The sequence below is a fragment of the Pongo abelii genome, chromosome 21, assembly GCF_028885655.2.
Source record: "Pongo abelii isolate AG06213 chromosome 21, NHGRI_mPonAbe1-v2.0_pri, whole genome shotgun sequence".
Taxonomy (NCBI): Eukaryota; Metazoa; Chordata; class Mammalia; order Primates; family Hominidae; genus Pongo; species Pongo abelii.
In genome coordinates this window covers 8,482,265-8,496,475 of record NC_072006.2, presented here as the reverse complement: position 1 = coordinate 8,496,475, position 14,211 = coordinate 8,482,265, and the positions used below count along the sequence as shown (strand labels likewise).

General features: G+C 42.9%; 1 protein-coding gene across 12 annotated transcripts in view; it reads left to right on the top strand.

Annotated features, from left to right (window-relative positions):
• The window catches only part of SEL1L2 (SEL1L2 adaptor subunit of SYVN1 ubiquitin ligase), a 147,144-nt gene that overhangs the window by 109,819 nt on the left and 23,114 nt on the right, over positions 1–14,211 (top strand). For 10 of the 12 annotated variants that reach the window (XM_054542035.2, XM_054542041.2, XM_054542040.2 and 7 more), the window contains 3 exons: positions 752–808; positions 8,230–8,298; positions 9,677–9,754. In XM_054542035.2, the coding sequence (XP_054398010.2) occupies positions 752–808; positions 8,230–8,298; positions 9,677–9,754 (204 nt within the window). The remainder of the gene's footprint in view (positions 1–751; positions 809–8,229; positions 8,299–9,676; positions 9,755–14,211) is intronic. The other 2 variants (XM_054542039.2, XM_054542031.2) reach the window with 1 other exon arrangement.

Here is a 14,211-nt window from a genome sequence, read left to right as displayed (position 1 = left end):
ACCCTACTCCTGTTTTGTTCCCTGCTACTTACAGTTCCTGTAGCCCACTGGAGAACTAGTTGCCATAATAATAGCAATTTTTTTGCATTTCTTCCTTAAAAATTAATTTCTTTTTTTTTTGAGTTGGAGTCTCGCTCTGTTGCCCGGGCTGGAGTGCAGTGGCACAATCTCGGCTCACTGCAAGCTCCGCCTCCCAGGTTCACGCCATTCTCCTTCCTCAGCCTCCCAAGTAGCTGGGACTACAGGCGCCCACCACCACGCCTGGCTAATTTTTTGTATCTTTAGTAGAAACAGGGTTTCACCGTGTTAGCCAGGATAGTCTCGATCTCCTGACCTCGTGATCTGCCCATCTCAGCCTCCCAAAGTGCTGGGATTACAGGCGTGAGCCACTGCACCCGGCCCCAATGTTGGTTTTAATATGAATAAACTACGGCAATCCAGAAAGGTTCTGTTTTTGGGAATGGGACAGTATTTGCATGATCTTTGAGAGCCAAGAGCTAAGGCCCCTAGCTTTATGTGCCTGGGTGTTTCTGTACCCCAGAAGACCGGCTTCCAGCCACTAAGGAAGCCACGTATCCAGCAGCAACCAATTACCCAATAAATGATATAGTCTGGAATGTTTCCCTGATTTTTTCAGGACATTTCAAACGTGTCCAACAATCAACATACTAAAGTAAAATCACCACATAAATGTTTTCTTTATTTAAAGTAATACTGCTACTAAAATCATTTCCAAACTCATCGTTCCTAGGTCTCTCTTGGACAATTACATCTAATTGGGAGGAAAGGTCTAGATCAGGATTACTACGTAAGTCAATCTCAAGATCCAGTCACATGGGGTGGGGAAGGTAGTGGTGAGGGAGGCTGGCAGGGAAGTGAAAGCGGGGGGAGGGAGAGGTGGAAGAGTTGCTCAGAAAGCCCACTGATGCTTTCTTGGTCAGCTATGCTTCCCAGCTTCTCAGGAAGAACTAAGTTCTCCAGAGGGAGCACTTACCCACCTGCCTTCAAGAACAAAGGGGAAGGGACTTCTGAGGAGCAATCGAGGCGGGGGGTATCCATGTTCCAACAGAACCTAGTTCTGCCCACTCACATGCACTTTGGGCTGGGATTAGGAGAGAGAATATCCCCACCTGCCGGCCTGCACCCAAGGCCAGCTGCAGAGTCCACCTGGGGATCATCATTAAGGAGTCTGAGAGGCAACTTCATCCCCATTTGGCTAGATCAGAAGACAGACTGCTTTTAATATAATTAAAAATATATTAAACATCCTTATACATTTGCAAAGCTCCTTTCAATCATTTTGCTTAACCTTACCTTATCCCAGTAAGGTTAAAAGGTTAATTAACCGGCCAGGCACAGTGGCTCATGCCTGTAATCCCAGCATTTTGGGAGGCTGAGGCAGGCAGATCACGAGATCAGGAGATTGAGTCCATCCTGGCGAAGACGATGAAACCCAGTCTCTACTAAAATTACAGAAAATTAGCCGGGCGTGGTGGCACGCGCCTGTAATCTCAGCTACTCGGGAAGCTGAGGCAGGAGAATCACTTGCACCTGGGAGGCACAGGTTGCAGTAAGCCGAGATCATGCCACTGCACTACAGTCTGGGCGACAGAGCGAGACTCCCTCTAAAAATAAAAAAATTTAAAAATGAAAGTTAATTAACCATTCAAATTTATAGCGAAGAAAAAAGCAAATGAACAAATGAACTTGACCTTGACCTACACAGGATCCTCCTCTGTGAGACACCAGGGTCGTGGGATGAGTTCTTGCTTAGATTTTGATAGTGGTTTCAAGGCCCTACATCACCACAGACCTGGGAAGTAACTGGATTTTTTTTTTTTAAAGATGATTTTGCTGCTCTTTTCATTTATAGGAGTCACATGCTCCTTGTCTCAAAGGAACATGTAGCCTATTTCAACATAGTCCCAATGGCTAAGTGATAGAAACAACCACTTTATAAGGCTATTACCTAAAAAAAGTAATCTGTTACTACTTTGCATTTCATTTTGTGTTATTTGATGGATGTGTCTTTGGTACTATAATTTGTATTTTATATGAGATCCAGTAAACATCAGGTAAATGTCGAAGTCATTTCATAAAATGTGATAAAATAGGTAGGAATTTAAATAAGCATATGCACTCCAAGACAGCTCGGTTGAAGATCCATAGATTTTCTTTCATCTTAATCATAACCAAAGTTCTAGCTTCTTAGATGGAAATAGCTGGATTCATAATATTACTCTGTCAGATTTCAGCCTGCAATGAGTTTCTCATGTTAATCGTAGAATGAGTGACTAGGAAGACGTCCTCATTTTCCATAAACATGAAATTTGGATGTGAGGGCACCCTAGCTTCAGCTGTAGGGAAGACAAACCAATCTTCGTACAGTGCAATAAAATCCCAGTAAGTTGGTACTTCAGTCAGCTCCAGCCACTGTGGTCACCAGAGGGCAGCTGTAGCTGCCTCCAGGTGAGGATGAAGTACAATCCCAGGGCTGCTGTTGCAGGATCCCAGAGCTGTTGTGTAGCAGCCAGGCAGCTAAGTGTTACCCAGGAGCCCAGCCAGGATCTCCTGCGGGCTCATTCACGAGGTTTTATTACATCTGTTTCACAAATGAGAAGCAGAGGCTGGAGACATAAAGTAAATTGCTTCAAGGCTCACAGCTGGGAAGTAAGATTGTTTAAGAAGCAGAATTTGAACTCAGGCCTTCAGAAATCAAAACCTGAGCTCTTTCCATTAAACTTTATTTGACCCAGGCCAAAACAAAAAACAAAAAACAGCCTCTAAAATCTGTTCCCTCATTTATAAAGCAAGAAGAAGAAATTACATGATCTCTCAGTTTCCTTTAGCTCTTCCTGATAGTGGGTTGGGCCTCCTGCTTCCACATATCCCAAGAAGACGAGTTTAATTCCAGAACCATCCTTGTGGTTCAGGTACTCTCTGGGGGTAAGCACAGGCTGGTCCTTTCTTCTCCCCTCAGCCTAATGACCCTGAACTTGAATGGAGAACTCCAGTTGAAATCTCAAACTTTAAGACAAATTGACTTATCTATCAGTTATCTTTGTCTGCATTTTAAAAAAACAGTCCCAAACTTAGGTGGTTTTCAATAATAACCATTTATTTAATTCATGATTTTGGCAGGTCAGCAATTTTGGTTAGCCTCAGCTGAGCAATTCTGATCTGGGCCAGGCTCAGCTAATCTTAGCTGGGCTTGCTCATGCATCTGCAGTTAGCTGGAACATTAGCTAGAGCTGGCTGGTTTACGATGGCTTCATCTGTGACTGCTAAAATGACTGGGGCCCCTCTCCATGCGGTCTCATGCTCTAGCCAACTGGCCCAAGCTTTCCACATGGCAGTCAAAGGTTCTAAGAACACCAGAGCAGAAGCCTCTTGAGGCCTGAACTCAGAACTGACAAGTCACTTCTGCCACATTCTTTTGGCCAAAGCAAATCACAAGGCCAGCAAACTTGAGGGGTAGGGAAATGGGCTTCTCCTCTCAATGGGCAGAGCTGCAAAGTACTGTGGTCATTCTTGCAACATACCATAGTGTAGCTGCGCCAGAATCAACTTGGAATGGCAGGGGAGATACATAAGGGAGAGGGAATATACAAAGATAAATCCAGTTTCCAAAAGGCTATTACTGCAGCTCTTTTCATGCCTCACTTCTCATCTTTCCAAGTCTCTCCTCCTCAGACAGGATAATGTTTTCTTTTCTTTTCTTTTTATTTTATTTTCTTTTTTAATTGACTCATAATAATTATACATATTTATGGGATACAATGTGATGTTTTGATCATTACATAATATATTCATTATGTAATATATACATATGTATGCAAATGTAGTGTATACATTATGTAATGATCAAACCAGGGTAATTTGCAAATCCATCACCACAAATACTTGTCATTTCTTTGGGGTGAGAACATTCAAAATCCTCTCTTCTAGTTATTTTGAAATATACAATACCTTATTTTTAACTACAGTCCTCAGCCTGAAGACCACCACTTGAGCCAGTATGCTAATATTTCAGTCCACCAAAGAGAATTATTAGTATAAGACTCTCTTTAAATATGATGCTCCAGTCCACTGCTCAGAAAATTAAATTTCAAAATACCTGGAAATGACTAGCTTGCCTTTCTTTTCCTTCCTCACTGTTTGGTTGAACTAATCTCTCTCATGAGTTGTCATCACAGAAAACATTTTTACCTTCTCCCTGACCAAATTCTTAATTATTGAAAAATATTGTATATGCAATTCTTGATTACATTATCTTGAATTTTCTACACATAGATTTTAATTTTATTTGCATTTCTAAATATATGCAGGCTCAGAATAAATTGCATTAGGAAAGCGGGATGTTTGGGTGAATATTATTAAAATGGATAAAGCATAATTAAATTAAACCTAGCAGAGGAATAATATCAAATTTGTAAGGGCAACTGCTTTGTCTATCCTACCACCCATTTAAAAATTTTAAAAAAGAGCTAATACCATCTTTTCTCAGGATGTTCTACAGAGCAAGAGATGAAAGAAGTACTCAGGCCGGGCACGGTGGCTCACGCCTGTAATCCCAGCACTTTGGGAAGCTGAGGTGGGCGGATCATGAGGTCAAGAGATTGAGACCATCTTGGCCAACATGGTGAAACCCTGTCTCTACTAAAAATACAAAAATTAGCTGGGTATGGTGGTGCACGCCTGTAGTCCCAGCTACTCAGGAGGCTGAGGCAGGAGAATCACTTGAATCTGGGAGGCAGAGGTAACAGTGAGCTGAGATTGTGCAACTGCCCTCCAGCCTGGAGACAGAGTGAGACTCCATCTCAAAAAAATATATATGTATTCATAAATGTTTTTAGAACAATACATTTTCTTGGCATTTCATTCTAGGGGAGATGTTACAAACTGGTTAAACTACAGATTTTCTTAGAGCCAATGAAAAACCATGTTCATTTTTTAAAAAGAGAGATATGGGTTCAAATAATAAAACTTTACTTACTTAGTGTAATACCTGGGGCATACTATATTTCATACTAAGGCACCATCAATTGTAAGACACACAGGTATTTTATGTTCTGAGGAAGAAAAAAAAACCTACCAATATATATTATAATATGTCCTGATGGAAGTGAGGTGGGAGGAGATGTACATCTTAGAATCAGTGAAATATGATGATGAGTGCTCAGTTAATATTTGAAGGAAGGAAGGATGGATGGATGGATGGATGAATACTTGATCTTAACTCTTCGAGAGCAAGAACTCAGGTTGGCTCGTGTATATCCATCAAGGTAGCTTGCTTGGTGGTATTTTCACATGGTGTTTAATAAAGGTTTATATAATTGAAGCAATAGTATTAAGGACATGTGAATTTAAAAATGAAAAAAAGAAAGGGAATGACATGCTAAGTAAGCCATGACAGTGGAGCAGTGTATGAGACAGAGTCTCAATTCCTTTAGGTCTTTATCAAATCATTATATTTAACGGTGGGGAAAACTCCAGGATTTATATTTGCTTCTGGAGAACAGGTTACTTTCTTTTAAAATTTCACTGATTTCCCAGAATGAAACTTTTTTCAGAAGTCTCTATTACAAGATATTTGAAAGCCAAATTACTAAACTGGACTTTGAAAATGATTTTACAGAATCATAATACTAGAGCTAGAAGAGCCCATAAAGATTAAAGTCCAGCTGCCTTGTTTTAGAGATGGATAGACATTCATTCATTTATTCATTTCTGAAACATTTCCTGGTGCCTAACATATAGCCCACACTATGCTAAGTACAGAGGATTTAACATTAGAGGAGACAAAATAAGTTGATAATGAAATCAATGGATGAATGCCACAATACGGACAGGATGAGGTGCCGTGAGAGCACAGAGGAGGAGAATCTGAATAAGGAAACCAAGCCCAGGAGATAATGTGATTTGTGTAATTTATACAGTTACCTGGGGACATATTTTGGTCATGGCTCAGTAGAGAGATTCATGAGATACACTTTTATTTTTGATATTAGTGTTCTCTCATTTAGTAACTTGTACATTGCTATAACTTTCTCCTCTCCAGCTGACACTTAGATGATTCCAGGCATTTTATCTTCAGGATTCCCTAACATTTATAGATCTTCAGTGGCTTCTATTTTCTATTTTTTCTTTTAAAATAAAATCAAATCCTTACGGCCAGGTGTGGTGGCTCACACCTGTAATCCCAGCACTATGGAAGGCCGAAACAGGAGGATCACCTGAGGTCAGGAGTTCAAGATCAGACTGGCAAACATGGCAAAACCCCATCTCTACTAAAAATACAAAAATGAGCCAGTTGTCGTGGTCATGCATCTGTAGTCCCAGCTACTCAGGAAGCTGAGGCAGGAGAATCGCTTGAATCCAGGAGGTAGAGGTTGCAGTGAGCCAAGATCATACCACTACACTCCAGCCTGGGTCCAGCAAGACTCTGTCTCAAAAAATTTTTTTTAATTAAAAAAAATAAAATCCTTAGCCTAGTATTCAAGACTGTTTATAGTAATGGCGCCATCTTATTTTTGCAAGTCTTCGCTTTTGAATGTTCTATTTCAGCCACACTGAAGTAATCACTATTTTCTGAACACATCTTGGCCACTCCCATCCCCATTCGTTTGCTCAGGTTCTTCCCCTAGCCTCTGTACTGGTGACTTGTCACCATCTTTCATGAGGCCTCGATCATTTTAGCCCTCTTCTGTATACTGTGGAGACAGAGTGGTGAGCTGCTTATTGATCTCTAGTACTAACAGCATGACTCCGACATGTTGGTAATAAGATCAGATATTAATAATACCCTCTGATTGTGCTATTGTGAAGATTAGGTAAGAAAAAGTTTGCAAAACACTTATTGGAGAACTGGATACAATGTCTTTTATTCTATTCCCTTCTAATTCCTTACGGAGTTTCTTTTATACCACATATTACCTACTATCTCTCTGCTGTTTATATATATTTTCTTTCTCAGGAACATTGCTAGGGAGCAAATGTAGGAATCATGTTTCTGTTTATCTATGAATCATCTATAATACGTAACATACTATCCTATATATAGCAGGCTTCAGTCAAGTTTTTGAAAGGGTAAATGAAGATTGGAAGAGCTGGATGGATGAATGGATGCATGACGCCATGAGGTTCAACTGTGGCAGCATTTGTACTTATGCCCACAAAGAAGTTAGCAATATTCCTACAGCAAACTTCCATGTAAAATAACTACCAGCAGTTCTTCCTTAAACATTCTCTTCTCTTTGAGAAGGAACGTCTTTGCACATCAACCTGATCGAGACTTTTTAAAGAGCAGAAGGGTCGTATCCTAACAAGACACTTTAAAAAGTGGCTTCATAGCTGGGCATTGTGGGGGGCGCCTATAATCCCAGCTACTTGGGAGGCTGAGGCAGGAGAATCACTTGAACCCAGAAGACGGAGGTTGCAGTGAGCTGAGATCGTGCCACTGCACTCCAGCCTGGGCGACAGTGAGACTCCGTCTCGAAAAAAAAAAAAAAGAGTGGTTTCATACCACAGTCTTGAGGCTGATTTCTTTTATTGCTCTATATGGTTTCCGAGGAGGGGCTTTCCGGAAGGTTGAGATGAGGCCTAGGGAGTGTGGCAGCAAGGGACAAGGTCAGCCCTTATGTGTTCTAGACAGAGTGCTTCATTTAATGTAACGACCTAGACAAAATCAGAGGCTTTACTGGCCTCCTTCAATTTGAGTCAGAAGGAATTGTCTCAAAGCTCACTTCTGCATAAAGACCTGATCTCAGCAGCCGGCCAAGTGTGTCTGGTCTTACTCTGCCTACAAACATTAGGATACTGTGTATCCAATTCTGCCAACCCCAGTAAAACCTCATTAAGTACACAGTGTCAACAGAGAAGCCTGCTTTTCAAAATAATGGACTATTTAGCTTCACAGCTGGGATTCTCTCTCCCTACAAAGCTACATTCCCATCGTGGCTTTCCAAATGTAAGAAGCAAGTCTTCATGTTATAAAATTATATGTAAGAAAGAGATATAGACACTCTCCCACTCCTCAGGTTATGGCTGAAAATGCATTTGGTTGGAATAGTGCCTTGAACAAAATGGGCATTTCACAGATTTTTTTTAAGCTCAGTGGCAAGAACCATAGATATTTTTTGAATGCATATTGAATAAAGTTTGGTTCAAAAAGCTATTTTGAAGGATTTATTTTGTGACTAGCAATAACACTATTCCTTTTCTCTCCAGAAAGCATTACACTACTTCTTAAAGGCAGCAAAGGCCGGGAGTGCAAATGCCATGGCATTTATAGGAAAGGTACATGCTTCATCTTGATTCATTGTTTTCATTTATTAAAAACCTAAGAAATTAAACTGGGCATAGCAGCGTGTGCCTGTTGTCCCAGCTACTTGGGAAGTTGAGGTGGGAAGATCACTTGAGCACAGGCGACCAGCCTGGGCAACACGGCAAGACCCTCATCTCAAAATAATTAAAATTTAAATTTAAAAATTAAAAATCTAACAAATTAATGATACCAGCTCATTGAACCCATTGTAGAGGGACAGGGCAGCAGGCCTCTTCACAGAAGCAGCTAAGTGGGGCATCTGGCTGCAACCCGAGGGTGGTATTCTTGAGGTGACAGTTTGGGAAGAAGCCCCATATAACAGCAGCCTTTATCTGGGGCACCAAAAGCAGCCTTAAAAGTGCACCTCGGCTGGGCGCGGTGGCTCACGCCTGTAATCCCAGCACTTTGGGAGGCTGAGGCAGCTGGATTGTTTGAGGTCAGGAGTTCAACACCAGCCTGGCCAACATGGTGAAACCCCCATCTCTACTAAAACTACAAAAATTAGCTGGGCGTGGTGGCAGGTGCCTGTAATCCCAGCTACTTGGGAGGCTGAGGCAGGAGAATCACTTGAACCTGGGAGGCAGAGGGTGCAGTGAGCTGAGATCGTGCCACTGCTCTCCAACCTGGGCAACAGAGGGAGACTCCGTCTCCAAAAATAAAAAATAAAAATGTGCACCTGGCCAAGGGCTCCTCCTCTGAGCGTAGCTATGAGCCTATGACCATCCCGCTCCCCAATATGTAAGAGGAGATCCAGGTTGGTTGAGCGTTGGAGACCGGTACAGGTCTCAGCCCAATTAGGCCCTTCTCTCCTCTACTGCTGGAGTGTGAATCAGCTCCAGGCTGACCAGAGCTATCCTTATGCCACCTCTGATGGGAGGCCTCCTGTGGCTGCAGAGTAGCCTGGTGGAGGGTTCCTCTGGAAAGGCATGTTCTTCCGTCTCCTTCAAAGACTATTCACTCCCCTGTGTGCCACCCTTGGCTCCCTGCAGCCGATTTGCATTAGTAACCATAGGAACGAATGTCCTGCTTCCTAAGTGCAACATACAGTAAATGTAGATGCAAAAAAAAAGAGAGAGAGAAAACGCAAACAGGGTCCATTTCTTTGCCCTCAGGCAGGGTCACTCCAGAAGTCTATAATAAATGGTACTCTTACTTTCTCTTGTTGTTTTAAATTGAGGTAAAATGTAAATACATAAATAACACAAAATTGACCACTCTAAAATATACAATTCGGTGGCATTTACTACATTCAATATGTTGTACCACTGTTGTCTCTATTTTATTTTAAAATATTTGCATTACTCTCAAATTATTTTGTTTTATCTATCCTCTTTTCATTTTTCTTCCTAGATGTATTTAGAGGGGAATGCTGCCGCGCCACAAAATAACGCTACTGCCTTCAAGTACTTTTCCATGGCAGCCAGTAAGGTATGTCCTCAATGCACTGCTGTAAACACATACACACAAATTGCTTTTATTACATGCAGACTGGTGCAAAAGAATTGACTTCAAAGTCCCAAGCCCAGATAATGGGCCTGTAAGGAGTTTTGTGTCCTGGAGAAGTATAATATTGGTGATGGGAGTAAGGGAAGCTACAACTTGTCTTCCTGGAAAATGAAACATGGCAGTGGCTTGTGCTGCCCTAGCAGAGGCCAGGAGGAGGCCAGACAGGAGTTCAGCTTTCCCCTCTCCCTTATGCAGTAGATGAGGCCATCTAGCTTAGGAACAGGAAACAAAAGAGATGAAAACAGAGGAAGGGAAAACCCACTCAATAACTGCAGAAAGTTCAAGACAAAGACATCCTAGGAATGTCCAGTTTTCTCCAGTCTCATCTCATCCAAAGGCCAGAGCTCCCTCTGGCCCAGGCGGGAGCTTGTCAGGGAGGAGGCCAGGGCAAGGCGACTGAGAATAGGGATCTGGAGACAGAATCCCTGGCTTGAATGCCAGCCCTAAAACTGACTAGCTGTGTGAACATGGGCAAGTTACTTAGCCTCTCTGTGCCTCAATTTCCCCATCTGTAATATGGGAATATAAGAGTATTTGCCTGCCAGGCACAGTGGCTCACGCTTGTAATCCCAACACTTTGGGAGGCTGAAACAGGCAGATTGCTTGAGCTCAGGAGTTTGAGACCAGCCTGCGCAACATGGTGAAACCCCATCACTACAAAAAATACAAAAATTAGCCAGGCATGCTGGCACATACCTGTAGTCCCAGCTGCTCACGAGGCTGTGCTTCATATTGTGAAGTACTTAAAGCAGTGCCTGGCACACAGTAAGTGCCCTATTATCTTTTGCAGTCTGGGGCCAGTAAGGTAGAGTGAACTTCGAAGCACATCCCAGACAGAATGAATTAGCTGTATGAGGGACCATCGAAATGGTATAATATGCCTCCTGCATCGAAGTCTTTGTCTCTGCTCCTAGGGTCCGTGAGGCTGGTATCTGTCAGATAAGACTTAGTAGACTCCTTGGAATCCCTTTCATGCATAAAAAATGCCCTCATCCAACACCCATTGGCCTGCTCTTGGCGAATGGCCTTGGTAAACTTTCTAACCCTGCACTGTAGGAAGCATTTTGTTGTCTTACAGTTGCATACTGGAACACTGGCAGTAAAGATGTGCTCAAACCAGGAATCATTTCAACCGTTCTCAGTTTTTAAAAACCCACACACTGCTTTAGGAGCCTATTTATAAGTGACTAGCACCTCGGAGCTGCTGCTATTGTGGTGTAAATTACTGAGAAGGCTAGTACTCGGCTCCTCTCCCTTGTAATTTATATGGAATTGTTGCTCAGAAAGGCAGTTATCTGAAGTACCATTAGATTAGGATGACAAGGAAGAGCAGACTGAAAAGGAGTAACAAGGAAAATCTCTTATCATCTGGCAAATAACACTGATTTGTCAGCCCATAAGAATAATGCCAGGGAGGTGGGAGTGTAAATTAACTCAGATTCCAAGCTATTCGGGGTTGTGGAACCAACCAGCAGTGATCTGGGTCTCTGGTGCGCTGAACCCGAGCTGCTTTCCTTTACAAAGGAAATCTGAACTTACAATTAAGGCAATTATTCTAAATGGCATTAGGTGGAGATGGCCACATACTTCTTGATCAGTGCCTGAACAATTTATTAGATTTCTCACTCTTACTACTTTTTTAAAAACTGCTTTCTAAATTTGTTTTTAAATGATATCAACACCATGACACAGAGCTACAGATTTTACAACCTCTTTTGTCTTATTTACTTAGAAACAAGCACAGTGACTGTATGTGACATTGTGCCATGTTGGACCACATTCCTTCAGTTCTCTCTTGCGCCCTGAGCATGTCAGGCCCGTCCCCATCTCCATACTTTTGTCATCTGCCTCCCCTTCCCAGAGTCTCTTATTCTAAGTCCTACTCATTCCCAGAGCGGAGCCCAGTCCTCCCTCCACCCACAGAGCTGCCCCTGCCCTTGCTGGCTCACATGGTCTCTTTCCTGTTCTGAGCTTACCTGTGTTCACTCCTGCTGCTGGGATGTAACTGCTTCCTACCTGTGGCTTCTCCCCTCCTGCCCAAAGGCCATGTGTCCTCAACTAGAGGAGGGCAAAGGTCCTGCCAGGGGGTTATTAAATAAAGGGGTCCAGAGCAGGGGTTTATTAAGTATTTGCCAAAGAAATGCCTATCTGCTCCCTGGCTTCATGTCAGTTAACCTAAGCAAGAGCATTACACCCTAAAACAGCAGGTGTATACTGCAGGGGTTGGCTATACATATGGTTTTTCTGGCCCAGAAAGAGTTTTAAAAATCAGTAAACTGGCCAGGCATGGTCCCAACACTTTGGGAGGCTGAGGCGGGCAGATCACCAGGTCAAGAGATCGAGACCATCCTGGCCAACATGGTGAAGCCCCATCTCTACTAAAAATATAAAAATTAGCTGGGCATGGTGGCACGTGCCTGTAGTCCCAGCTACTCAGGAGGCTGAGGCAGGAGAATCGCTTAAATCCAGGAGGCAGAGGTTGTAGTGAGCTGAGATCATGCCACTGCACTCCAGCCTGGCAACACAGCAAACTCTGTCTCAAAAAAAAATAATAATAATAATAAATAAATAAATAAATAAATAAATACATATAAATGAGTAAAATTCACATCCAAATCTAAACATCTAGCTTTTCTTGAAAATGGCAAAAACTAGCTAGGCATGGTGGCTCACACCTGTAAATCCCAGCACTTTGGGAGGCTGAGGCTGGTGGATCACTTGAGGTCAGGAGTTCAAGACCAGCCTGGTCAATATGGTGAAACCCCGTATCTACAGAAAGTACAAAATTAGCCGGGCATGGGAGTGCATGCCTGTAATCCCAGCTACTTGGGAGGCTGAGGCATGAAACTCACTTAAACCCAGCAGGCAAAGGTTGCAGTGAGCTGAGATCACTCCACAGCACTCCAGCATGGGTGATAGAGCAAGCGTCTGTCTCAAAAAAAAAAAAAAAGAAAAAAGAAAATGGCAAACGCTGATGAAACAGGACTGCCATTCCATGTGGCACCAACCAGCTGGAGCAGAGGAACTGAGAGCTGCCGCTGCCTTCACACAGGGCAGGGACTCCACGTGTCTCCATCTGCACCACTGTCTCCACTACCTGGCATATTTTATTTCTTATATCACTGGCATGGTTCCTGCAGGTGTCTGAACTGGCCAGTCTTTGCCTGAGAAGTTCTAAATAGGTACACTGGGCCTTAAACAGTGATGGGTAATTCACTGAGTCCCTGGGGTCCCAGGGACTCCCTTAGAGGAGAAAGTAATTTGTCCCTGCTATTCTAACCTTTCTCCTTTCTCTCTCCCTTCTTCCTTCCCTCCTTTCATATCTGTTTCCTTCTCTTCTGTATTAGTCTGTTCTCACATTGCTAATAAAGACATACCCAAGACTGGGTAATTTATAAAGGAAAGAGATTTAATTGGCTCACAGTTCAGCATTGCTGGGGAGGCCTCAGAAAATGTACAATCATGGCAGAAGGGAAAGCAACCACGTCCTTCTTCACATGGCGGCAGCAAGGAGAAGTGCCGAGCAAAAAAGGGAAAAGCCCCTTATAAAGCCATCAGATCTCATGAGAACTCACTCACTATCACAAGAACAGCAGCACGGGGGTAACCGCCCCCATGATTCAATTACCTCCCACCAGGTCTCTCCCATGATGCATGGGGATTATAGGAACTACAATTCAAGATGACATCTAAACGAGGCTAATTAGAAGAAGACAGACTCACTAGACTTTGCCACATCCATCACACTGAGCCTTACTACTTCCAGAGCAGAGCAACTCAAGACTCCAAGAACCACAGGAGATGTGGCCAGGAGAGAAGAGGGAAGAAGAGAGCAGAGTTATATCACCTGTTTTAAATACAGATGGACTGTCCTTAAGAACTCTTACAATAGCAGATCATTTCATATGATAGGCTCAAAATTTGGAGTCTTGAAACCACTTTTGAAATATACCTTCTCTATTTATGTGCTATCCCTGTGTTACTGAGGATTACTCCGGCTGCATCTACAATAACTAAATGTAGGTGGTAAGAAGAAATTTGGAGAGCTTTTTATTAGAACGTAAGTTCCTGCAGAAATACTGGAAACCTGTGAAACATACCTACAGATCTGCTGAATCAAAGTCAGTTGGTCGGCAGGGTGCGGTGGCTCACGCCTGTAATCCCAGCACTTTGGGAAGCTGAGATGGGTGGATCACTTGAGGCTAGGAGTTTGACAACTGCCTGGCCAACATGATGAAACCCCATCTCTATTAAAAATATAAAAAATCAGCTGGGCATGGTGGCGCGCACCTGTAATCCCAGTTACTAAGGAGGCTGAGGCAGGAGAATAGTTTGAACCAGGGAAGCAGAGGTTGCAGTGAGCCGAGATCACCTCACTG